General features: G+C 39.3%; 1 protein-coding gene across 1 annotated transcript in view; it reads left to right on the top strand.

Moving 5' to 3' along the window:
* The window catches only part of LOC116448423 (protein cordon-bleu-like), a 29,145-nt gene extending 2,276 nt beyond the window's left edge, over nucleotides 1–26,869 (top strand). Inside the window, exons 2-7 of the mRNA XM_032118738.1 lie at nucleotides 1,319–1,631; nucleotides 13,733–13,836; nucleotides 15,081–17,098; nucleotides 17,714–17,833; nucleotides 20,104–20,358; nucleotides 25,559–26,869. Of these exons, the coding sequence (XP_031974629.1) occupies nucleotides 1,393–1,631; nucleotides 13,733–13,836; nucleotides 15,081–17,098; nucleotides 17,714–17,833; nucleotides 20,104–20,358; nucleotides 25,559–25,576 (2,754 nt within the window). The 5' untranslated portion in view covers nucleotides 1,319–1,392 and the 3' untranslated portion in view covers nucleotides 25,577–26,869. The remainder of the gene's footprint in view (nucleotides 1–1,318; nucleotides 1,632–13,732; nucleotides 13,837–15,080; nucleotides 17,099–17,713; nucleotides 17,834–20,103; nucleotides 20,359–25,558) is intronic.
* The last annotated feature ends 389 nt before the right edge of the window (nucleotides 26,870–27,258 follow it).

Genomic DNA, 27,258 nt, shown 5'->3' with positions numbered 1-27,258 from the left:
AAAATTATTTCAGTGACATTCTTTGACAAAGTTGTTTTCAGTTCTCTGACTTAAAGAAAATACTTTCGTCTATACAACATAATTCAGAAGTATTTCTCTCTGTTGATCATTTTATTGAGCTATAATTTCATGTATGCTTCAAAAAGTTGTAGATTCTGAGCCTAAAATACAGTGAAGTGTATGTTTAATCTTAGTTGCACTTGGAGACCTGGGACTTCTCATGTAATTAACATCCACCACAAGTGTCTGGAAGATCAGACCATAAACTGTTGTTTAATCTTCCTTGTTGCTTACTGAGGTTCACAAAGAGAATGGAGCACACTTATAATTCCAAATTAAACATTTAGATTAGTCGTTATTGATTCCTTTTGATCAGGAGAAGTGTGTTTAGACTTGATTCTATGTTTCATCACTGAGTAATTTCAGTCATTGAAATTATTGACTTGGTTGGGAGCTCTCCTTTATGGCATAATTGGCAGGATGAAGTTGAGTACATTTCTTAAGGGAAAATAAAATTGCATTTTTTATCAAAAAACACAAAAGGGGCTAGCTTATAGGAACCAAACTAAAACAGGGTACAAGAAACTGTACTGCATCTACTCTCCTCTCAAAATTTGCAGCTTTTAATAGAATTAAACATGCAAAGGGCATCTCCCTTGATCTCCTTTATAAATAACTAAACATCAGAAAAGTTTCTGCTTTAAGCATGGTACTGTTGACTTTTCTGTACACTTACTAGCAGATTTTGTATGCTTTGAAGAATAGAAAATTGTTATTCTCCCACTTAACGCAAAATCGAAATTGAAGGGTGATAAAATCAGTGACACCCACTGGGCCAGCAGTAGATCTAGTTTACCAGTTAAGTGTCCTGACTGGGAAATGCTGCCTGTTTTTACCTGTTTATAGACTTCTTATTGGAAATTTCATCTGTTTGGCAGAATAGAAGAGAAATAAAAAGACTATGTTGCCATAAGGAATAACAGTAGTGATTTCTTGAACCATGTCATTTAAACTTGAGTCTAATTCCTCAAAAAACTGTCCCTGGAAAATTGTTTCTTCAGAGAATTTAGGAAACTGATTTGCTATGAAATTTGTAAGACCCAAGCTCCACAGGACCAGCATAGCAAACCACTTCCCTAAAAGCAAAGGACATAATTTTTGTCACTTTTCAAATCATCTTTATCTTATATACAAATACTGAGCAGCCTCCCACCATTTCTAATGTATTTCATGTGGGTTTTTCCAATTACAAAGGGACGGCTCTCTGATTTATGTACTGATGACTTCCAGCTAACTTTCCTTGTTATATTTCATTTAGAGAGCCTGCTGTCTGCACATGATAATGTTTATGTAGTGGATGACACGGTTCTAGAGCTATCGGAGGTGGAAGAAATGGCGTCAGAAAGCAGCTGTTTTGCATCAGAGGACACCACAGAGGACTCGGGTGTTGTGAGCTCCCCGTCTGACATTGTATCTCTGGATTCCCAAAATGACAGTATGAAGTTGAGAGACATCAAGCTGGTCAATGGCTACATGGAGCCAGCTGAGGCAGGTGCAATGTGTGGCACAGAGATGTGCCCTGTACGGAACACCTACTGCGGCAGTGTGGGACCTGACAGTGCTCCTCTGAGGTAAGTATTTACTTGCCACCAGCACTTGGAAAACATCTTGCATGTCCTCCTGGTAGGGACTCGTTTAAGAAAACCAACTTATACTTTCTTCTGCTCTTTCATAAAGCAGTACCAATGCCAAGTGACTCCTCCCAGTGAAAAGCTCACTGTCAAATCCCCTCCAGCGACACACTTGTAGCAACAGGCAAAGGTCACTTTTTTGTTTGAACTTGTAGTTACATTTCTTGCAAAATACCACTGCCCTCCAGAGTTGATTTCTTCAAGGAGTCTGAAATAATTTTGTTGCAGTTTGGTTTATTTTGTACTTCTGATTGCACCTGAAGTGTTTAAAATATTACTATTTATTGATCCAGAAAAATGACATGCAGGCCATATAATGGAAAATTCAAGCCACCAAAAGCCAGGTGGAAAAGGACTGTATGCAGTGACCTTTGGAGATTGGTTTGGAAATGTTTGCATGCATATATATATATATGTATGTTTATATATATGTTCACCTAATGCTAACCTCCACTGGTGTTGTACTTTGGGCTGGCGGTTTTTTCAGCATATTTCCTTTTTTTCCCCCTTCTTTTTTTTAGCATAAACAAACATTTTTCTGCAGTTTTTGCAAGAAAATATGAGAACCTGGAATTTACCTAGAAACTGCCTTCAAGCACAAATGACTCTGACACTGTTTGTTTGCCAAAACTCACATAGTTGGTGGCAGGGCTGCAAAGGGAACCCAAAATTTATAGGACTTTGCAAATACAAACTGGCCAAATAGGAAGCTGTGCCTCCAGCAAGGAGGGTGGCCTGGTAATACTGACAGGGATCCGCTCTGTGTGATGCTGCAGAGTCATGGGACAGGGGCCAGAAATTCCTCTGAATTCTCAGTTGACATGAAGTCTGTGCTTTCTGGTCTCTCTCCATTCAGCTGCTAATCTGTAGCCCCTTCATAAAAGTGTGTATCATGACCTAGTTATTTCCATCCACACATTTCTGAGTGTGAACTTCATCTTGGATCATGCAGTGGGTGATAACTTGGGGATAAATTAGACCAAAGTCAGTATTTAACCTACTGGAATGATCTTGGGGTTTTTCTTTATCCATCAGTATCAATGGGGACAAGGTCAAGCCTCCCTTAGATACTTGCTCCACAACACATTTTTCTTGTGATTTTTTCTTTTGCAGTGTCTTAGGTCCTGATGCAGTTTCTATTGGAAGGATTAGATAGGCTGCTATCGTAACTGCAATTAACATTCCAGACCTGATCCAAAAAAGCAACCCATTAATTTCAGTAGGCTTAGATTGGTCCTTTTGAGTTAAATAGGCTGTCCCAACTTTCCTCAAAATGCGGGATCTAAAGTGGTTTGAAAAACACACATGTACATTTGGTGGGGAAGGAAGAAGTTAGCATTTTGTTGACCAAAGACATCAAAGCAAAGCCCTGTAATAACAATACTAATCAGCTACCATTTGGGGGGAACTTTTTCTGGTTTTCAAATCAAATAAAAGACTGACCACAGGTCACTGTGATGCACTTCCTCTTGAAAGGCAGTATTCCCTCCATCTTTCACTTCAGCCAAAGATACGTATTACGTCAGTGGCATTCAGATTTACCTTTGCCCCACACACAAAATTTTTCTTAGTTGAAAAGAGTGCACAGAGAAGAGACAGCAGGATGTGTCATAAACTGTCCAGCAGGACTGCTGTCCAGGGGTCTTGCTGAGCCAAAGGAGTGCAAGCTGGAAGGATAGTGTGATGCACTGCCCATTGCAGTCAGGGAGGTGCTGAGAGGCCAGTGCTGTAGTGTCCTGTCATGGGCCCCCAGTTCAAGAGAGAGACTGGAAAACTGGAGAGGGTCCAGAGAAGAGCCACTGAGAGAGCTGGGACACTAGAGCATGCAAGGTATGAGGGGGATGGGAGGCAGCTGGATTGTTCACCTTGGGAAAGCAGCGTTGGTAAGGAGGGACCTGGTTGCAGTCTTTCCCTAACAAAAGGAGGACTAGGAGGTTTCTCAGGCATACACTGTGAAAGGACAAGAAGCAATTGTCACCAGCTGCTCTAAAGGAAATAAAAATTAAATATGAGGAAAATCCTCAAAATGGGAATGGCTAAGCAGTGGAAGAGGCCTCCCAGAGAAGTCAAGGAATCTCCATGTCTGGAGATTCTCAGAACTCAGCCGTGCAAAACGTTGGGCAGCCTGTTCTGGCTTTGAAATTAGCCCTGCTTGGAGCAGGAGGTTGGGCTAGGCTTCCTACTTGCTTTTTTTCTGTGATTTTATCATGCTAAATATTCTCTATTTAGCTAATATATCTATAATTTTAAAAAGGTGTTTGGGACTGAAATAGGAGACAGTTGTTGTTGTTTGGGGAATGCAGTTATTTTTCATAAATACTATTTATTTTTTAGGTTCTGGGACAGCAAATTTGCTCCAGATCAGCCAAAGGATATACAAAACACTTAACATTTGTGATGTATTTTAATCTTGTGTCAACAACCACTTACATTGACACTATAGTATTGCTGGGAGCAATATCTTTTAAAATGTTATGCTCTGAATGTTCCAGTAATATTTGAAGGTAGATCCAGTTCCACTCCTAACATATCTTTGTAAACAAAACAGCTTTGAAAATTGTGCTACCCTAAATCCTTTTGAGGTCAAGCTGCTAAGTTTTTAAAAGCCACTTCCTAAGTGTTTAGAAAAGGGAAAAAAAGTAGGTTTTTAAAACTATTTGCATGAAATTCTTGTTTTAATCAGATATAAATAAGTTCTTAGTACAGTTTTGAGTACAGGCAAATTTGGAGAACTTCAATTTTCATTTTCACTGTCAGAACAACTGCCACCCTGCTAGTAAAATGTGTTGGGAACTCAGAAATTTTACGTAGTTCTTTGATGAATGGACTATTTCAGGACCAAACCAGCCTCTTAAATTCCCAGACAAGTCCAAATGCACTTCATGTGAACAACCAATACCAAGCTATACAGAGTTTTAAGTACATTTCATAAGCTACAAAATTTAAAGGAAAATTTTACACAAAGTTTACTCATTCCTTTCTATCTTCTACTTGGTACACTAGTGATCTAAACTCAATTCTAAAAGGAAGATTAGAGCAAAGAAATTGGAAGAACATGCTGCTACTGTAAAGTAGTAGGGGTTAGCAGCAGTGAGACTGAGTTCTCCTTGAATCTGAGCTCCACTGAAGCCAGAAATTGTATTTAGTGACTAATTTGGCTAAGGCTTGGGGAAAAAAGGTTAATAAGAATAATGGAAACATTTAGGTTGTCATTTTGAATTGTAAAACTGACTAAAAATTGGGCTTTTCACCCAGTGAAATAACTAATTCCTAGGAATTAATAATGCACTGTACTAAAATCATTTTCTACTCTGTGGATTGTGAAAACTACCCTTAAAGTGGAAGCAAATTATATTTGGAGTGTGAAGGGCTGTGAAAAAAGTCCAGGCAGTATTTTGCCCATTCATTGTGGAGAACTGCGAAGAAGAGCAGAATCAAGTCCACAGTTCTTACCTAGGTTTGCTCCAAAGGGTTAGCCTGTGCTCCAGATCAAGAATATTTTTCCATGTTGCTTCCTTTAATTAGTTGTATGTTTAGTTTTAAATTAATTTTTCTTAGCATTTCTGGAGTTGTTTTCTGGATGTCCTGGGTGGTCTCTGTGTGGCTGTAATGCCTGATAGCATTAGAATATCACAGCAGGGTCTTCATCTGCTGCTGAAGTCAAGGAAACTTGTGAGCGTTTAAGGATACAGTCTCTGACATGGGATATGTTTGTCAGCACATTGCAGGGTAAGAGCGTGGCCAGGTCAGAAATTACACCAACCACAGGCTTTGCACAAACAAATACGAGAGCACAGCAGAGCTCAAATCTCCTTCAGCTCCCAGAGCACAGAAACAGAAATTTCTAAAAGAAGGTACATGTATTCCTGGGTTTCCAAGCTCAGGTCTTTCCTCCATGGTTTTGTTTTCCTGTACATGGGAGCAACTTGCAAATGCACTCTTTTTTGTTTGGTTTGGTTTGGGGATTCTTGTTCGAGCAATCATAATCTAAATACACATACTACTTAGCAATTAGAATATCAAAACAAATACCAAAACACTCTAGTTCTACTCTTAGCTCTGCCTTTAACCTGTTAAACCATCTTGGTCTCTCCTCGTGTGAGATCCCCTTCTGCCACTGACTGGTTTTTTACAGTAAAAACCATAACACAGCTATCATATCTCACAATACATTTGTACAGTGCCTGGTGGAGCAGAATCCAGACCTCAGCTGGAGGTGCCAAGGGCTAAACCCATATAAATAATTGACTACATGCAACGTTCGGCTGTGAATGTTTTAATATTAACTGCTGAGTCTGAACATTGTACTACATAGTTCTCTTTATTCATATCCTTTCTTACAGTTGATGTCTTTGTATTATGTATCTGTTCACCAAATTTTAATATATAGTGTTAAATGAGTAACAAGAAAACCACAGAGAAGCTGAAATGTTGCTTATGTAGCAGTAAGTGCATCTCATGATCTCACAGTGTTGCAACCCTGTCCTCCCATACCCCCTCTTTTCCCATCCCTTGTGTGGTGTCATCACGCAAGCTCCTAGGGGCAGGGATCAGACAGTTTTATACGCCTGTACAACATTGTGCACACCTACTGTCTGGAGCTTTACAAATAATTACACATTAAAAATTATGTTAATATTATTAGGGATGCTAGGTCATGTGCTCAAAGTTAGGTAACTTCAATATTAAGGCTCTGTGTGTAATCTTAGATTCCCCCCTTTTAACCTCAGCTCCCCCCTTTTGTACAGTATGATAACGTCTTCGGTTAAAGTGATGGAACTCAATTTTATTTTCTTTCTAAGTTTCAGAGCTCAATTAATAAAACAGACATACCAATGTTGACTCAGTTCAAATTCTCATCTGGAGACTTAATTTCCTTTGGCTCTTTTTATCTTACTCATTGCAGTAGTATTCACGTGCCATGCAGACTTTCGTTCATTTCTCTGCACAGTGCTCATGTGATATGAAGAGGTGGCATTTTCCTGTTTTAGGGAAGGAGAGCTGATGGGCAGAGTCAAGGCAGAGTAGTGAACAGTTAGAGCATGAAGGACCACCTTTTTTTCAGAGGACTGAGCATTAAATAGAATTTCATGTATCAGAATGCAGCTCTCCTTTTCCTCCAAGCTCTGTTCTTGGAAGAAATTTAAACATTTTGGTTGGAATAAAATAATAGTACGATTATGGACATGTTATAAAGTGGACTGTCACCTCACAGAGGTGTGTAGTTTCTCAAATTTACAAGCAACTGAAATCAGTGTTTTAAAGGGGGTCACTCTTAAGAGTGGTTCTGCTGGCCTGTCTCGGACAAGGAAAAACACTTTAAAATACCGGACTTTTTTTTTAAATTCTGAAAAGATTTTAAATTTATTGATATATTTAAGAAATAAAAGTATCTTAAAATGTGAAGGGAACTTTGTAGTTATAAAGATAGAAATGAATACAGGCTTGTGTGAGGAGAAAAGACAAAATACCTTCTAAATGTCTGAAAGGGATTTTCCCCTCCCTTGAGTGTCTGCTTCAGTAGCCATGAGAGAGGAATATTTTTTCACGTACAGCTAGCAGAGGACGTAGGGTGGGGGTGGGGGAACCTTCCAGAGATCAGTTCATGCTGTGGGTCTGGCCAGAGATAATCCCATTTCCTCCCTTTCTCTTGGAAGAATTTGTTACCTTTGGCTCTGGTCAGGGTAGCTGAAGCTACTGGGAGGACAGTCCTCTTAGTTACCAACCTGAGAGATACTTGCTGTTTGCTGCTAAACTCTTCAGGTTTTGAGAAGTTAGTTTAAAACAAAAGCTTGAAACGATAGGGGTGGGTGAACCTGTTCTGCTTAATTTTCAGTCCATTCAAATTCAAATGTTACAGGGTTTTGTATTCCACTTGGGAAGGACAGGACAGAAGGAGAAGTCAGCAGCTGGAGAGAATTCAGCATGGGAGCTGGTCAGAGGAAATAAAAATAGTGAATGGCAGAAGGCAGGAAGGAAAGAGAAAAACTGCAGTGAAAAATAGCAGTGTGTGTATATATTATATATACCTCTGTGCAAAAAACACGTTCTGTATAATTACTTATCACTTTTAACTGTCTCTGAGAAACAGGAGAAAGTTCAGTTCTGTTATTTCTCTATAGGATAGGTTTTATTTTAACTGGGTAGGCATGTTTTACTTTTTTGAAAACAGTTTCAAGGGGTAGGAAGGTAGAGAAAGGGTTAAAGTGACAGGGAGAACCTCAGGGATGAAAAATTATTTAATTAAGACCCAGATGTCTGACAGATTTGCAAGCCTCTGCTTCTTAAATAGTTTTCCTTCCTTATCTCTGGCTTTCCGTTTCCCCTTGTTCCAGAAAACTCTTTAAATTTGGATACTTTTGTGCACTTTTTTGCTGGCAGATCTTCATGGAGGAAAGATATTGTGGATTTTATGGTTAAGTAATGGATACTCATAGTCGTTTTAGGGCAAGAATACTGATTAGCCTTTCTGTTAAACTCACCCACTGGAAAAATACTGTATGCTTTGGAGCTGTAGAGTATTTTAAATATTAGAGAGCAGCTTGGGTTGCTGAAGGCCTGATACTGGTTTCCAGGAGAGAAAGGCTCTGGTCCTTTTCTGTTTCTATTTTTCCATGTAAATCAAGAGAAGTTATTTAACTGTGCTATCTTTTAACTTGCAATGTTACATTGCACAGGTAATGTGGCTGTATTAAGGTCTAAATCATGCTAGTCCACTTTCCTGCCTATTTCTGGCAGTGCTGTCTGCCTGCGGGCTTTCCTGTTGAGAAGCTGTTGCCAGAGGAGGGGGAGTGGGGGCATGCATCCAGCTGTATAGCAACTACAAGCTGCTGCTTATGCAGCAGGACCCTGGCACTGACATATGTCGGGGCACTCTGGAAGCTAAAATCACCCTGGTATGTAACAAGCTTAGAGATTTCTAGCATTAAAACACAAAATGATACTATACAAAAGCATATTCGTTTGCTTTCTGTTTAGATTCCTGACCAGTAACCATGGAGGAAAATTGTAAAAGGACCATAAACCCAGCTGCTGTTGAAAAATTGCTTTGTTTTCCTCCTTGCCTCTATTTGCAAGTTCTTGTTGTTAATTGGGTGGCAGTATATCTGAAGTTACTACTGGACCTGTGTATTACAGGACTGAAAAATCGTTAAATTCAATATCTGATGACTTTTATTCAGCACAGATATAAATGCAGCATAAAGACCTTTGTTTGATGTAGTCCCACAGACCTAGAAACAGAACACAAAGTAAAAATGGAATGGAAATGATGCCTGTACCTTGCTCTCAAAAATAGGTGCAGCCTTTTCTTACTGCCTATCTAAGAACATAAAAAAGAAGGTTATCTGGTATTCAACAGAATACGACCATGTGCTTTTTCCCTTTCCTGGTTGCCAGCCACTTTCAGAACTCATGCTTCTAATACAAGTGATGACTTTGCTATCTAACTATATTGGTTGCTCAGTCCACAACTTTTGAATTTTAACAGGCTTTGGTTAAAAATTCATTCTCAAGTTCACAGGAGGCAGTAGAAATGGAAAATATCACCGGTCAGGTCATGGCTTAGGTGACTAGAAAGTCCAGCATTTACACTAGCTGCTCTCCTGCTGCAGTTATATTACTTCCTTGAAAAGAAATGAAAAAAAAGTTACCTAGCCTAAGAAATGGAAAGAACGGAAAAATGGTCTCTAAGATTGTAGAAACCGTTGGTTACTCCAGAAAACAGTTACCTCCACTTTTGAAGAGTACTTCACCACATCGCTCACAAAAATGAATATATAAACACCCTGAGTTTACTTAGTGCCATGTTTCTGGCCTGATTGAGTAGCAAGTTGTTTTCAAAAAGCTTCTTTTAGCCATAGCCATAGCATTTAGCCATTTAACTTTTTAGCCATACTTTCTACGACTTAAAATCCTTCGATATCAGTCTCTTCTTTAACACCCACCTTGCTATATACACAAGGTAGAAGCATTTCTCTTTGCAGCATTTGTGTGTGAGGTGAATATCATGGATTCATTTTAAAGAGGACAAATTTGAATACATAAAGATAGGTTAATGTAATTCCCCAGTACCAGACTGGGACAACTGGGACAACTGTCAGAGCTGGGAGGGGAGCCTGAATCCTTCAAAGCCCAGTCCTTGGAACTGGAGTAACCATGTCAGTTTTCCATGTTGGTCAGTCCCTCTTAGCTGCCCAAGGCACATGAGAGAAGCTGAATGCTCTCGCTGTGCCTCACAGTTGTCACTACATCCCTGCGTGTCCTTCTGCACCAGAACTCCTAAGAAGTGCTCAGAGGGACTTGGGTCAGTTTTATCATTTATGGACCCGTGGGTAAAGCTGCTCTGACTATAACAAAATGGCAGCTTCTCTCATTGAAAATCCCTTGTCTTACCACTAGTTTGGGTTTCTTTTAATGCAGCATTTCCAGCGAGTTTTATCAGAGACATTTCTCTCTTTCTTAGAATGTAAACCTTCTCATAAATGTATGTCTCCCATGGCACTAATTTGGTAAAATGCTGCTGTAAGTTTCATTTTGTCTCCAACTGCGCAAATGACTGCCAAGGAGTAATTTAGGCGTTGTAGCCTGAGCTCAGTGGAACATTAAATGCTGTAGTTTAGTAGTCACTTTGCTTCGTTCTGTGCTCTTGCACAAATCTCTGGTAATCTACATAAGTAATATGTGTGCAGGCTTCCAGGAACTGTGCACATTTGCCATTTTGGGCTTGGGCTAAATGCTCACCAGAGCTGTATTTTTAGCACCTCATGTTTTAACCAGGAAGGCAGCGTAAAGGTTATCAGGTTCTTCCCTAAGTCAGAAAAAAAAAAAAAAAAAAAAAAAAAAAGGCATGTATGAGAAAATACCACTGGTAATGTTTATCCAGAATGTAAAACATGGTATCAGAATAAGCCATATTTTTCTTGGCTTCTGGCCAGAACAGCTGTCAACAAAAGAAAAGTGTATGGGCTTAGAAGGGAAGAAGACTATGGAAAAAAAAATTTGAGGCCCTTTTGTTTTCCTTTTCCTGTGAGAAAGAGTCTTCTTAGATATATTTTTAAGTCATGTGAGCTACTGGAAACTACCAGACCTTCACCTCACAAAACACATAGCCCGTTCTAAATTCCCAGTGGTAAGAATTTTAAGAAAAGCCTTTATGATTAATCTATACCTTCTGGCTTGCTTTTGTAGGTGAGTTTGGAGATGCATTGAACAGTAGCTCTTTCAGAGGTTTAGAAATGCAAAAGAAAAGATCTGCTTTTTCTGAAGCTCCCTCTGTAGCAGCAAATAAGAATCCTTTCATTTGCACTGCATTGTTCTCTTTTCTTCAGAAGAATTTTGTGAATTGGATAATATTATCCCAGTTGTCTAAGTAAGGAGATTGAAGCAAAGATTGAGAGGCAAATTATGTATAGTCGCTGCATAAGTGCACAGGGGATAATGAAAGAGACCACTGCTGACTGTTGTGCCCAGCAAGGAGAGGATAATTTTGTTATGAGGAGTCATTGAAAGATTCCCACTGATAGATGTGAGAAAAGAACGGTTCAGTGCAGTGCAGTGGACCTACACTCTGTGTTTGAAGCCCAGGAATGCTTGTTCCCATCCCAAATATGTTTTTCTAGATAAATTTCCCATACAATTCTCAACCCTATTATTTCCTGTCGAAATTCCAGCACAGACAACCTTAGTAGTACTGATTTTGGTTATATTGTAGAACAGTCCGGCACTAGACAGCAAAATACAATCAGGTACCAAAAAGGTGGTGAGCTGTCATCGCCTCCATGAAATTAGGTCTTGTGAGTTTACAAATTTTCCTTTCAAGGCTTTGGAAACAACTTGTCCACAATAGGTCAGAGTCTCAGTGTCACTTACTTGCCTCCATCTGTGTACAACTATTCTGAAGGACCAGCTTTGTAAGGAAGAAAGTGCTATTTGCTTTCCATGATGCATAGACCTGTTGCTTAGCTGGTGCACAGTTTGAATGATTCTCCCATTCAAAATGCTCTCTCTGAGTTTGCAAATAAATTGTTTTAAAATGCACTCAGAGGAGAGTGTTTTTTAATAATTTTATGAAACTTTCCACTGCAAGAACAATATGAAATTCAATTAGTTCATTCTTTCTGACATCTTCACATTGAGGGTTTTGTTTGCCAGTCTTCTCTCCCAATTTAAATGTTGCAGTAAGCGTAAATCTTTTTGTCAGATGGCTCAGATGAGTAATCTCATTGATGTGTGTGTGTGTGTGTGTGTGTACCTCAGGGTACAGAGGGACTGCAGTCCTACAGCGCCAGGTGCCTGCGCTGGGGACTGTAACTGATTTGCACCACCATCCTCATAATCCATCGGAGGGAAATTCAGTTCACCATGAATCTTGCAGTGTGGATGTTGAGCCTGAGCATCATTAGGTCACATTGGCTTGTAGGCATGTTCAGGGCCTGTCAAAGCTCAGGTCAGTGGCAGGTATTGGAAAAAATTTTATTCCAGTCACAGAGCACCCTGTCTCTTCCTCTGTATTTAAAAACAACCCGTTCTGATTTCTGTCTTAGATTCCAGTTTAGGAAACCTCTTAGTCATATATCAAGCCTTGTTGTCTTGAATTAATCCCATCTGTGTATTCAGATACACAAGAACGTGTGTATGGCAGTTTTGGAAGGCTTCCTTGGCGGTGTACCTTTTTGTTTTCATCGATACCACGTACATGAACTCAGCTTTGTAAGTGCAAGGCTGTTTAGGTAAAAGTAGAAGGATCAGGCTGCAGAACTACTACAAAAAACATAAAGGAGAGTTGAATGCTAAATAAATAATGCACTAAAATAAAATAAAATACCTGATGCTTCAACAAGTGCTTTCAGTTGCTCCTGGTATGAGCAAGAGGGAAATCAAACAATAAAATAGCAAAAAATGAAGCTACATTGTTGGACACAATTTAAATCAATGTCAGGAGATGTCCCTGAATTTTTATTCAGATTGCTATCTTAAAGGGGAGAATAAAAATGGCGTTTTCCAGGTAATTTTTTGTGAAATAACAAAAAGATCTGTCATCTGTTATTGTATCTATGAGATTAAGGGTATGATCTTGAAAAGGGCAAATCTGCTTCACCCAGCCAGTGATAGTTGTAAGTGTGGCTAGAATGGAAAGCTACTTTTTCAACAGGCTAATCACAGGGGCAGAACTTAGATACAGTGTCATAGACCACAACATCTTAAATTCGGGTGAGGTAACTGAAAGAAATAAATTGTCCAATGTGAAATTCTCATTTCAGTGATTTAGATAAAAATGTTTTGATCAAGATTTTTCTCTCTAAGAAAAAGGAGGACTGTTTTGTACAAGGTTGCCATACAGGTTGTTTTTCAGTTTTTTTAAGTTTTAGTAATTTTTGTTAGGATTTTAGTTTGTTTCATTTTCTTCTTCTTTTCTTCTTTTAATAGGCCAAAGCAACACTTGGCAGTCATTTTGATTTCAGACTTGTCTTAGGTCATTGTACAGCTTCATCAGTTTTCTGCCAAAATCAGGTCCCTAGATATGTTTCATTAGAAACTGCTCTCATTCCCTCCCACACCTCTAGATGCAGAGTGATTGTCTAACAGTACTTTGACTGTAGTTATTTTTCATTATCATGCAATTTTTATTTAATTAAGGTGCATATGTATTGTTACAGTGCATGCACAGGATGGTTAGTGGTCTGCCTTAAAATTGTATGGATATGCAAAACCTTTGTCCTGGCATATGCTGTGTTTCTGCAGTCCAGCTGAAGTGTGTACTTCACACTGAAGCCAGACCATTTCTTTGCAGGCTTTATTAATCTTAATCTTTTGATTGCCAGCACACTGAGTATGCTCAGGCACCACCAAGATCCTTCCTAGATGTGGATGTGTCAGTGTGGTGGTGTGTATCTCTAAGGCTACACATTTTTCATGCTTTGGAGAATGGGTTTCAGAACCCCAGTGGAAGCAAAGGGGCTGAAATTGTAGTGTGTTTCAGAGCAGCAGTGCAAAGTGAAAGAAAGGGGACAGACCCAGTGATTTTCTCCTCTTTCCTTTAGCAGGCAAGATGAAGCAATGGCTTTGGCTAAGCATGAGAATGAAGATCCATTCATTGCAGCACAGCTCCAGCAGACTTTGGCTGACCTGGATGAAGATTTAGAAGGTGGGAAAGCGTGTGTTACCTCTGAAGTACAAAAGACAGAGACACAGCCAGTAGATGCAGAATCAAACCATACTCTTGAGACCACCTGTATATTTCTCACTAAGATCACTGGGGACAGCTCGTGGTAGAATGTGGTCCCCCCAAAGTGGCTCCTTTGCTTCAGGAGCAGACACCCTTTATAGGCTCACACTGAATATTTTTCAAACTGCATATCAGACTGTCATTATATTTCAGTGTCTTTTACCAAAAACAGATAACAGCACTCAATGGACATATTTTATAGGCCAAATTTAGTATAATTTCATTGACTTCAGTGACGTTAAATCAGTTGTGAATTTAGCTCAGTGTTTAATGAAGAATCTCTCTGGTTTTATTTTATCATAATGAAGTGGAAAAGGATGGAACATTTTTGTATCCAGTGCCTCCTCTGTGTTAAAAGGCATATTTAAAAGTTAAAAATGGGAAAACATGAAAGAGTGGGAAGAGATAAAATGCCATATTGTGTTCCTCTTTTTCCTACTGTGAATTAAAAATACTTCTCTATTATTGGTTTGTCAACAAGTGACATTGAATACGTTTTTTTTTACTTCCCATCTTCATTTTAATACTTCTGCAGTGGACTTGAGTCTGATTTGATTTCTTGTGAGTTCTCAGACACAGCCATTCCTTAGCTTCTGTGTTGTAACCTTTGATTTATACCAGCAAATTTGAGAGGATATATAGCCCTGTTGCACAGTGAGGCTTCTGGAGTCACTGGTAATAAAGGGTGAGAAGAATGGAGAAAAAATAAAAGTACTGTTTCTTTGTTTGCTTGCTCAAGGAAATCCTTCAGCTGGGCTGTTATTACTAACCAGGTCTGGGAAACATAATTTGGAGCTGCTTGCTGTTTCTCAGAAATATTTCTCCTTTGGAGTCATGTGGTGAAATGTTTATCACTGAGATAAGTTAGTCAAAGATAAGGTATGAACAATAGATGAAATCCTGCTTTCAGCTGCATTTGTGTGTTTCCCACTGGCTGAAGCAGGAGGACTGCAGGAATATTTTGCCGATCCTAATCAGCAACCAGACAATAAGAAGGACTGAGAAATCTCCTTTTTTTTGTAATAAAGGCATTAAAAAATGCCTGTTACTTTTAGTGTAACTAAAATGGCTGGTTTGCTTATGCTTGTACTGGCTGTTTGTGTAATTTATAGTCATGTTGCCTAAATACTGCCTATATGTAACATTGTATGTGTATTTTGCAGCAGTGGATGGTGTCAGTAACTCTGACTCCGACTACACCAGTGAAGCCTTGAACCTACATATAAGAAAAGTTGAGGCCACCCAAGATGTTTCCATTTCTGTTCCAGTAACAATCATAGATGATGCTCCAGAAGTTAGCACCTCTAACTCAGATGAAAATCAAGAGGTGGAGATTAGGGTTTCACAGAATATCTCAGATGACTCTGTTAATGCAAGAAACTTCACAAATAAAAACAACAATGCAGGTTCCTTTGATAAGGGACACACAGATGGTGGAGCTGTATGCAAGGACCTAATATATCAGCAACCATCTGAAAATGAATTCAGTCACTTGCCTGTGGAACAGAGGAGAGATATGTTTGAATCTCTCACATCCTCCTTTGAAAAAAGAAGTGAAAAGAACTTAAGACTGGAACTCTCTCCTAAACACGGTGTGAAGTCTGAGGAATGTAAATCTAAGCTGAGTCCGTCTCACTCTAAGGCCACGACTGAAATCAGTACAGCAAAAGAGAAGCTAAATCCATTTAATGAATGTAGTAGCAGGGAAAGATCTCTAAAAAAAAGTAAATCAGAATTAGAAATCAAATGGCCACCAGCAAAAAAAATGGAAGTAGAAGAAGTCCCATCAACACCCACATGGTGTCATCGTGCCCAGAATTCAGGATCAAGCTATGAACCTAAAATGGGTTTGACAACCTTTAAAGTTGTCCCTCCCAAACCTGAAGTAAGACATTTTGATAGAGGAGTTTCACTCTCCACTGGTGCCATTAAGATAGATGAATTAGGCAATCTTATAGGCCCAAATACCAGTGTCAGTAAGCAAGTACAAGGCTCTTCTTCTGCTGAAAGTGAGGAAATTCATATTGGGAAGGTGAAGGCATTCTGGAGGTCAAGTTCTATGGAAAAGCAAAGTGATGACCCCGCTGAGCATTTTCCTAAAAAGTCAGCAGTCACCACAAACTCTAAGCCCTTTACTATAAAACATGAACACAAACCTGTCTGTCTTGCAGCTCCAAAACCTGCAGCACAACAAACTGTTACTGCCCAGGTAGCTGAAAGACAATCTGAGAATGAAAGGACCAAACCAGCTCTTTCAGTTACACAGTCTCAGGTAACACCATTAGCAGCCCCAACCATTAGTAAGGACAAGCTGGAACTCCCATTTGTAAAGCCACACAGGAGAACTTCAAGTCAGTATGTTGCCTCTGCCATTGCAAGACATATCAGTGCAACTACCTTTAAATCTGACACTATGGAATATCATGAGAAAGATGAAAACAAGCAAGGGGCAGGAGAGATTAAGAATGAAGCAGAAGTTTCACCAAAAAGATGTATTATTGTGGCCAAATATAGCCCTGTGGAAACAGAATCAGCAGAAACAAGAGAAACACTTTCAAGTATTTTTGCTTCCAGTCAGAAAGCATCCCACAGATTTACACCAGGTGATAATTCTGGCATGGAAAACAAAGTAGTTAATATCAGGGCACCAAATCAAGCAACTCCTTTGAGTTTCTATAAAAAGAATGCCAGTGTCCCACTTACTAAATCCTCTTCAAAGGATAACAACAGTGCAGAAGATGATCATGGTTTAAACAGCAAACAAAGTATAGCAGAGAAAAAGACACGTCTTGTGTTTGACCAGAAATGTGAGACTTTGACCCACACTAATTCAGCCTCATCCCTCAAGTCTCCTGATCTCCAAGGAGTCCCATCCTCTTCCAGCTCATCTTTGCGAGTCACTAAATGGCGTCCTGCTAATGGTGTACAAGTTAGTTCACTGAAAGCTTCACCTGAACTAAATGGTGCAGCAGCAAATGCGGAGTCAGAGCAGGAGGAGAAACCTGATGATTCAGATATTAATACTGTCAGTGAACTGGATGTTAACGTGCAGACCAATATCTTCGGACCAAAGAAGAAGTTCAAGCCTGTCGTCCAAAAGCCAGTTCCAAAAGACACATCTTTGCACAGTGCCCTAATGGAAGCCATTCAAACAGGAGGGGGAAAGGAGAAACTCAGAAAGGTAAAGGGGAAACTTTTTTTAACCTGTTCAGATTGTAGAGCCCTGTATTCATTCTGTCAGACACCAGAGGTTTGGTAACTTGTTCAGTTGCTGGTGAGCTGGAGAACACAAGGTATTTGAAAAATTTATAATGGCAAAATTCAGACCAAGCTGCTGCTTATTCTGAACATCCCGTATATTATGCAACATTATGGCTACTGCACTAGCTGGAAGAGGCAGAGGGTGCACAGACACAGGTAAAGGAGAGGTAATGGAGGTTAGTCTAAGAGCCAAACCTTCATTTCAGTGTGTTGTGTAAAAAGAGGAACACGCAGTATGGAGAAAACTTGTAAATACCGGCAGTGAAAGAAAATTGCATTTTATATCACTAGGGGATAATAGTATGCCACTTACTTCATGCTCAGGGGATATGGACTGCATCTCTAAGTACAGCATTACTATCTGCACATATCCTCACTGTTCAGTGTGAATGAGGTTTTACAAGCAGGCCCCAAAAAAGACGAACTGATTAGTCTTCATAGTTTGCATTCTGGTACAAGTGCCAAAAAGTGTTTCCAAGTTATCTCTAAGTAAATATCTAATAACAATGTGAGGTTTATTCCCTTTTTATTCTAGGTTTCAAACAGTGCACTAAATGGCAATCACAGGAAACCCTCATATGCTGACCCAGAGAATGAGCGTTCAGCCCTACTAGCAGCAATTAGAGGCCACAGTGGCACCTCAAAGCTAAAAAAGGTAAGAAATCAAGATGGTAAGTGATCTTTGAAGTTGTCTGATCCTACTGGATGTTTTGAATAAACCCAAATATCCCACAAACGAAATGCTGTGCTGTGAAGAGAGAAGCTGAGGGAAGTAACCATATGACAGAAGACCAGATCTGACTTAGGCAGAGAGCATAGCAGGTTCAGTCCTATTCTCTGCCATAAAAATTTCTAAACTTTTAGCTTAGAAAGAAGCACATAGAAATCCAAACCAATTACAGGGAGTTTACATCGAAGATATCAAATGTTAATCATTTTCACTTTTAAGTGGGGTCTTTCTGTAGAATGGTTTTGGTTGGAAAGTACTTCAGCATTATCTAGTTCCAACCCCTCTGCCTTGGGCAGGGACAGCTCCCATTAGACCAGGTTGCTCACGGCCCCATCCAACCAGGCCTTGAACACCAACAGGGATGGGGCGTCCACAGCTTCTCGCCACAGAGAAGCTATACTTTAGGAGTTTGCAGTTAGAGTAATATATTTGCATTACCTACCATATATATCCAATCCCAGCTTCCTGAATACACACTAGGGGTTATTCATACATCCTGGTTATCTGCTAACATGGTGCAAGTTGTATGCGAGTAATCAATGTTGATGTTTCTTCAACATTCACCACTGCAGGATGATTCCTTCTCTCTGAAAGATTTATCTAATCATTAAAGTATCTCTTATTCCTAATAGCCAAAACCTGCATTGTTCTAGCCTTAGTTTTCACTCATTTGACTAATCCAGCCAAAGATGTGTCCTTGGCAAGGAGGTTCCCGTTTCCCTCGTGCAATGACTCAGTTCATTAGCACATATCCAGATAGCTGGCATTAGATAGAAAAATTCTTGTGTTAGGGAATTACTTCACCCCTCAAATATCCTACTGCCCTTGCTGCAGGTAGGGCACAGCTTCCTCTGAGCCTGTGAGCAGGATGTGCTAAGCAGAAGCAATCTTTACATGTACTTAACTGCATTCTGCATTCATTAGGAATAAATAGCAATTTGTGTAAAAGAGGCTCTAACAATGAAGTCATCACAGAGACTTTTTGGAATACTTTCCTCTGGCAGAGAAGTTTATGCCATGATTTTAAAGGAAGTTGCCTAGAAACCATATGCTTTTTCATTCTGTGTCACCTGTGCTAGTTAAATCAGTTTGTGTGTGTACAGTGCCCAATACAGATGTGCTGTGATGAAAGAACTGTCCCTTTCATGTTGTCTCAAATGTTCACCTTTTATCTATCATGACATGATGCTCATATATACTGTGTGTATATATATATATATATATATATAGGGAAAGAATATAATACAGGAGCTCTCTGTGGATTGTTTGATGGGAGATGAATAGTTTAATTTTTCACCACAGAAGCTCTGTGCCTCAGTTTGTCTGAGAAATGAATTATAATGTGTCTGCTTGGAAACCTCCTATTTGGCCCATAATACTGAATTTCCTAATAATTGCTGAATCATTGTAATTACTAACAATTCATCATGATTATAACTAGTGATGGTATTAATGGCAAAAGTATCTCTTGACATAGTTGATGGAAAAGCTGGCTTAATCTGAAAGTCTGTCTTCTTCTCCTGCATGTATTTAAAGTAGGATGAGTTTCCAAGCTGGTAATTGGTGCAGAAATTTTAGTTTCAGAAATTCCACAGAAACACACTTGGAAGAATAATCAATTGATTTTGTTCTCAATGCTTTCACATAGTTCTCTCTGGTCTTTTTTTTTTTTTTTTTTCCCTTAACTATGGCTGGAAACTTTAGGTTTAATGGCTTTTTTTTTCAGTGAAGCTATGTCTGAGAGCTCAGATCTGGAAGAGCTTCCCTGTCATCTGAGATTATTTCTGTGCAGCCCAGACTGCAAAATGTAATCATATTCCTGGGTGGCTACTGCAGACTTAATATACCTTCCTGATTCCAAAACCCTTGTGGTTGTTTCCAAATTAATACCAAGTCCAACTTTCTCTCTTACCTTACATGCCAAGAAGAGTTACAGGATGCTGAAGCTCACAGTAAATAAAGATTGAGTTTCTGAGACAGACTTAATGCCAAGTCCTCGATGCTGGTAATCAGCCCAGCTGAGTGATGTGAGTGAGTAGTAACAGATGTTCAATCCCATGAGCAACCAAAAGTTTTGTGTTTTACATCGTCCAAGAAAAGTGAAGTCGGCATACTGAAAGTGCATCGAATGTCAAATAATTACAGTTTAGCCATGCTTGATATTAACCACCTTCTTTCAATTGCATGATGAGCAGATCTCCTCATTGGCCTCTGAAGAGCTGCAGCGTTTTAGGGATGCAGAACTGTCCTTGCAGAAGGCAGAAGACCTTCAGGAAGAGCAGCTGTATATCCCACCTGCCCCTGCCCAGCCACCACCACCACCACCTCCCATTCAGCTGTCAGCAGCAGCTCCTAAATCCTCTGCCACAGCTACAGGTAACCCAGCAGAGGCAAGGCAAGCCCTAATGGAGGCCATTCGCTCTGGTGCTGGAGCAGCAAAGTTAAGAAAGGTAAATGTACTTTTATGTTTTACTGGGATGACACGACTTATGCCTGCTGTGTTTTCAGAGCCATTTTTAAGCTGTTCTAGGCACACATTTCTTCCTTCCATCAGAAGCAGCTACATGCACTATTTCCTCTAACTGAATCAAAGATCAGGAATAGATTTGAAACTTTTGAACAGCTAATGAAACACACCTGTGTGACTATGCAACCATGTGAACAGACAATACTTTTTATTAAAGAGACCATCAAGAGCATGACTATAATTTCAGAAAGCATTTTCATGACCTTTTCGTTCTCTGTTATCCGAGATAATACTAGATGTCCTTTAGACAAGGTGAGCCTAAGAAAGATCAGATATGAGACCCTGAAGCGGATTTATAAATAAATATTCTCTCCTAATTTCAGTATTGTGTCCTAGACCTTGATTCCCAACACTTAAACCTTGGTCACATGTGCTGAGAGCTGTCAGTAAAACTGTGAGGTCAATTTAATGTCTGCCTGAACTTCATTAATTGAATGATGTGTGTTTCACTTTTCTGGTTAGATGTGAATCGGTCAGCTCCCAGATGGCAAAATGCTCAGTTGTCTGTGTATGATTTTTGGAGTAACTTCACTTATCTCTTTGATCAAAGTTTGTTGTTCCTAATCTCAAGTTACACTGTATTTCTTGGTAAAGAGAAGCAGATCAATTGTCCTTAGTGGAGGCATCCCAATTACACTGCAGTATCCAAGAATAGATTTTGATCCAAGGACTTAAGGGAATGTAGAAAAGCAGATGTAGTTTTCCTAACGCATGATTTAGCTGATGCCAACCGTGTGTAAATAGACTTTAACCTTGCTCACTTGTCCTCTTTTAAATTTTAAAATGCACTCAAATTTTAACATTCAAAAATTGTCAAAAAAATCTGGTTTCTGATGAACCAGAAATTCCACAGAATCATACAAATGGCACAAACAAATCAGTGTTTCATGGAAATTTACATCAGCATGTTCTGATTACATGAGGAATCTGGGTGTGCAGTTAATTTTTCATGTGAAAAATTACGTCTGTGTAATGCATACGATGAGTTCACACTTGGTTTGTTCAGCTTGGACAAGGCTGAGGAGCAACCTCATCGCAGTCAGTGCCTTCCTTGAGGAGGGCAGCTGAGGGACGGGCATGGTTTCCTTTCTGTGGCAGCCAGCAATAGATCCCAAGGGAAGGGAATGCAGCTGTGTCAGGGGAAGTTCATATGACTTTCCTGTTCAGTAGGAAAAAGTTCTTCACCCAGAGGGTGGTTGTGCACTGGAACAGCTCCCCAGGGAAGTGGTCACAGCACCAAGCCTGACAGAGTTCAAGGAGCAGCTGGACAATGCTCTTAGTCATATGGTTTAGTTTTAGGCAGTCCTGGGAGGAGCAGGGAATTGGACTCAGTGATCTTTATGGGTCCCTTCCAATCTGAGAAATTCTATGATTCTAAGACTACAAATTATGAAGAAGTCAGGCCTTTATTTCCCCACTTCACCAGTTGACAGAAAAAATGGGACTTGGACATTCAAGGGTACTTCATGCAGTTGTTTTCTAGATACTTCAGATTTCTTATTCTTCCAACTGCATTGCTCTGAGGGGATCCATAGCACTACTCATGAAAACAAGTCTTCATCATATCTTTGGGGGATTTATTTCAAAACACTTGGATAACCAGTGCAGGTCATGAAAGTACACCAGATATACTGATGTATTCTGCTAAATACTATGCCTGTCTTGTCTCATTTCCAAGACAGAGTAATTTTAGCTAGTTTCGACATTGGAACAGCAGAAGAGTACATCTCATTATATAGGTCTCTTATGAAAATACAAGAGAGCAGTGTTTTGTCCAAGACAGAGTATGATTTTCTTATTACTCTGCTGTCCTTCCAGATATTGGATATGCAAGCTAGTCTTGTATACGCCAAAGTCATCATGACACTTTGACATCTGAGATCTCATGTCCTTGATAACTGATTAAAGTAAAAATGTTGTCAGATTTCTGAAAAGACTTTCTATCCAGTCTGTTTTAATATCTCTTCTAGTTTTCTGCATTATATTGAGAGCCAAATTCTGATTCTTCCCTGCAGTTAGACAAGTTGTGGCAGCAAAAGTTGAATCCACAGAGGAGAGAGTACATGATAGCTGAATATCAGGGTTTTCTTCCTTTACTCGTGTCTAAGGAACACTTAAGTTTTTTGTAGGCAGTGGCTGACAGGTTGCTTTATGCCAAGGCTGATGCAAACTTTTTTCTTTGTTTTGCCTCCTCTGTCAAAGTTCTATGGTGTTGTGATTTGGAGATGTGAGCACAGGGCTGGCTTTGGCTTTGCTTTCTGGAAGATTTTGGTTGCAGCAAACTAGACAGCGGAGTAGGTAGTTCAGTTCAGTAATGGCATCTGTTTCTCTTCCATTGTCTTCTCAAAGTCTTCTGGGACAAGGGCTTCTGACAGCAAAGTCATTTTTTTAGCTGATATTGTAGAGAACTGGGAAAAATCTGTGTTGCTGACAACAGAGTCATTTATTTAGCTAATATTTTAGAAAACTGGGAAGAATCTGTGTTGCACAGTTATGTGTGACTCGATGCTTATTTATGTGGGGTTAGTTGCAATGGAAGTAGATCAAACGGAGCTGTCAGGGGAAGCAAATGTAAAAAGCAACCAATTGCCTAGATAAGGAGCATCCCAACAAACATTTGAGCTCAAGTAATATCTGTGAAAAGGCAGCTCCTCCACTCCTCCGCTGATTACACAGCTGTTTGCTAAAGTCATGAGCTTTAAGGTTAAAAGATTCACTGTGCAGGAAGTGAGGAGAGAAGTTGCTGCAGGCTGACCTTGCCTAGCTGAGAGTCAGGGTCTGCACAGCACAGTCTCTAATTGGGTCAGCCAAAACAAACCAGAGCAGAAATAGATGCTTCAGGGAAATGCCAAGTATAGGTAAGATAGTATATGCGCAGCTCTCCTGACTCTTCCTTAATCCATTTTTTCGAGTACTGTGCCTGTTTTAGGAAATAAATCTCTCTTTGTGTTGAAGAAATGGCTTCTGTTTTATTGCACACTGTTGCTGTTCACAGACTCCTGAAGAAAAATCCTTGCAGGTGCTAAGCCCAGTTGAGCCTGCTCAACTGTGGTGTCAAGTAAAGCCACCAGCCATGATGGCGGCCCTGGTGCCTTTGGTGGTTTCTTGTCTCGAGAAATGAACATATCTCACTAGCGAGGAGGCTGCGTCCCAGCCATGGGGCCTGCTGCATGTGCAAAGGAGAATCAGTTGATTTCGGAAGTTCATCTGAGACCAAATTTTGGCTAATTCTGGTGGGCAAGACTCAGGCCATAGAGCTGTACCATTTGACGTTCTGATTTTAGAAGTGAACTAGTGTTTTTCTTAAATTGTGTCAAAGTGTCATATAGTTAAGATCTATATATCCGGTTTTTAACTTCCTATTTGCCATCTCAGAAAATGCAAAATAACATAGCTAGATTTCTGAAATTCTGTGTATCAATGCATGAGTATTTTTGTGTTTGTGTAACTTGCCTTGGGATTTACCATGATTATCTGTGAAAAAAACCGTAACTACACATGAAAATAACCTGTTAGATGTCTAGCTGTAGGTATAGTTGCAGCACAAGTCCATGCAGGATTAAAAATCTTACTCAACAAAGAGAAGCTATAACAGTTGCTTTAGCTTATACACCATCCACTCACTTTAGGTAGAGTTGTACCCAGGGATTTGGTAGAAATACTGCAGCGGAAGGTGTCTGCACATGGTGGAGAAAACAAGTTATATCTCTAAAGAACAGGCTGTTGCTCTTAGTAAAATCATTGTTTTAGACCACTTTTAAATGGTATGTGTAAGGGAGATTCTGCAGATTCCGTGTATTTTCCAATAAAGATTGGAGTTGCACCGAAGTAGCCTTTTCTGTTTGTTCACTGAGGTTTTAAAAATGAATTTGGCTCCATCACAGTTCGCACAAGCATTCATGGCGATGTTTGGCATCCGTGTTAGGTCACGTCAGCTCTTGATATGTGCAGTGTATCATTCTGTTGTCAATCAAAGGAGCCAGATAAGGTAATTACTGCACCAACTGCAATGAGTCCCTGGTGTTCTCTGGAATAATTTGGAGTTGGTTGTCAACAAGTAACGCATCGATCGGAATTATAGCCTGTTGAGTGTCTTCTAGGAAGCATGGCCTAGTTCCATACCTTTAGGTCAAGCAGTGGACTATTCTTCTCACATAAACAGAGAAGCATAATTGTGAATGAGCAAATACAGTTTGTTATCATCAGTATCTGTGGGTCAATGACAGAAATTACAGACTCAAAGCCACAGCTGATGTAGGCTTTGGTATGCTGGAAACAGGGCAGGAGGCCCCATGATAAGGTTGGCCAAGCTTGATATACAGGTTATAATGAGCCTATAAAGTGATTCCAGTTCCCATGCAGAGTGAGAGGCAGGCATTTGCATGCTGTTACTCTGTTTGAATTGGAAGATAAAACTTAATTTGAACTCTTCACCTTGCTAATAATTAATACCATGACCTGTTTTTTTCTCAAGAATAAAGGCCAAAATGGAAAATTTAGACTTGATTAAATGGATTATTCCTGTTTAGCTTTTGCAGTGACCTTAATGTATATCTCTCTGATAGAACCAAAGCTCAGTAACTTTGAATTTGGAAGGGCACCTTAGCATATGTATTTAAAATTAAGCATATGTTTAGATGACCTGAGGACTGGGAAGGAAGATAAGCATTTGCTTAAATGTTTTCCTGAATCAAAGCCATTGGGAGTTTCCTTCATCCAATCAGGAAGCAAAGTACTCATCAATTGATTTTTATGGCCAGTGACAGCTAACCAATACACAACAGATTTTGACTGTCAGATGTTGCATACTTCCAGCCTGGGCTTCTGTTCATTCCACAAAATGAAGGAATATCTCAGAAAAATGCATCACCTAAGCTCCAGAAACAACACAATTGCGACCATACTTCCTTAGGACTTTTAGGTGCGTTTTTAGGGAAGGACAGCACTTTTCATTAGACCAAGTGATATAGCTAGAAAAAAAGCAGATAAGCTTAAATAGTCTCAAGGAGCAGATGAACAGACCAAACTTGAAGTCGGCCCCATGGGAGAATGTTTGGTTAACAATGTCAGCAGTTGGAGGTTTAAAAATATCTTGAATGATCATGTGCTTTTCTTTGTTACAGGTCCCTCTGCTCGTTTGAACAATGTAAAAAGAATAGGTAACTGGAAAATCTAACCCCATATGCACCCATAATCATCATTCAGAGTCTGAAGTGGCAAAAAACATCAAGAAGTTTAGTTTATTCTCTTGACTACAAGCCAAAATAAGTTGTAGTTAATTTTCTGTGTGTTCCTGCATAATGGTTCTAAGGGGAAAATATGTTGCTCTGCTGTAAAGCTTCTGTGCCAAGGAATTGTGTTTTGCCTCTGAATATTTAAGGTTGCCAATAAACTATTCTTGTTGGCAGGTTAATAAGAATATAAACACTGTGCAGTCCTGTGTTAATACTTAATTGTGTTTATGGGCAAAATTAAAAACTTTGCTAGCTATCTGAAAAGTAATACTCATTTCAAGCTGTTAAAAGTATGTAAGTATTTCAAACTATTTACTTGCTTCTTTTTTGATTTCAAAAAGGGCTGTAAGTGATTAGGGTGAAACCCGAATAAAGGTCTATAAAAAACAATCACAAGAAAAAAGTTATGATACCTAAGTTGTCATATGCTGGGGTCATCAGTTTTTAAAATTAAATGAACTTTGCGTCTCTGCTGGAGCTCTGAGAAAGCAGGCAATCAATAATGAATGTGAGACAGTGTCTATTGAAAAGTTACTTATGGGATATGACGTATAGAATGCTAATGTGCAGAGATATGCTGAACCCTGATAACATTCATGGCACTTCAAAAATATTGAGCCACCTTAAAGGATCTCTATTTGCAACAGACTGTGAAGGTTATAAACAAGAGTCAGAATATAGAGGTCCAAGATGCAGAATTCATTCTGCATTGCAAAATGAAGTGAAGCTGCTTTCTATCAGTATCCAGGACTTCTGTGGTCTGTTGTTCAGGTCATGCATAAGTTGGCCCTTGGTTTCTAATTCGTATGGCTGTTGTATGTTGTCTCACAAGTATTTATAGCAGCATCTTTTTCAAATGCTAACTACTTTGGTAGTTGTTGTTGTACATATTTTGAAAATATTTCGTTAAATTGATTAACTTAAAAAGGACAAATGAAAATGCTTTTTCACGTTTCCTGTATTGTAGTGAAACTGAAGAAGAGGAAGTTTGTACATTTACATTTTTATAATCACAGACTAGAGTGGTGGCAGATTCCTTTTTTTTTTTTTTTTTTTTTTAGCTGGAATTTAAAATGTATAGCTATGGACTGTTGAAGCACGAGACTATTTAGCCATCTGCATTTAATGTGACTATATATTATATATTGTAAAATACTGATGTCTGTTAGTGCCACGAATAAAAACAAAATCAAAACCTGACATGACTTTAAAGGCTCTTTTTTTGCCAGATATTTTCTATTTACTCAGAGAAATTAGAACTAGAGATAGACTTAAGCAAGCCAGTATTCTGTGCTCAGTATCTCAAGTCTAACGTAAAATACCTCAAGCCAGGAAAGTGCTCACAGCTAACAGTTTAGAAATGCAGTAGAAATCACCAGCTGGGATCGATATGTGAGTTATATACATTTCAACAATAATGGAGTACTGATAATGTTCCATTTCCTCATTAGGGGAGCTTATGTATTCTGAATTAAGGTGCTCTGTCGCACCCTAGGATAAATAAGATCACCTTTTTTGATTGTGATTATGCTTCTTTTACCTTCAAAGTCTTCTCAGTATGCTGAAGATCAGAAACAACAGCATGTTGA

Source organism: Corvus moneduloides, chromosome 1, assembly GCF_009650955.1.
Source record: "Corvus moneduloides isolate bCorMon1 chromosome 1, bCorMon1.pri, whole genome shotgun sequence".
In the NCBI taxonomy this organism is placed as follows: Eukaryota; Metazoa; Chordata; class Aves; order Passeriformes; family Corvidae; genus Corvus; species Corvus moneduloides.
Note: the sequence above shows the minus strand (reverse complement) of the source record. Positions and strands in the feature narration are given on the sequence as shown.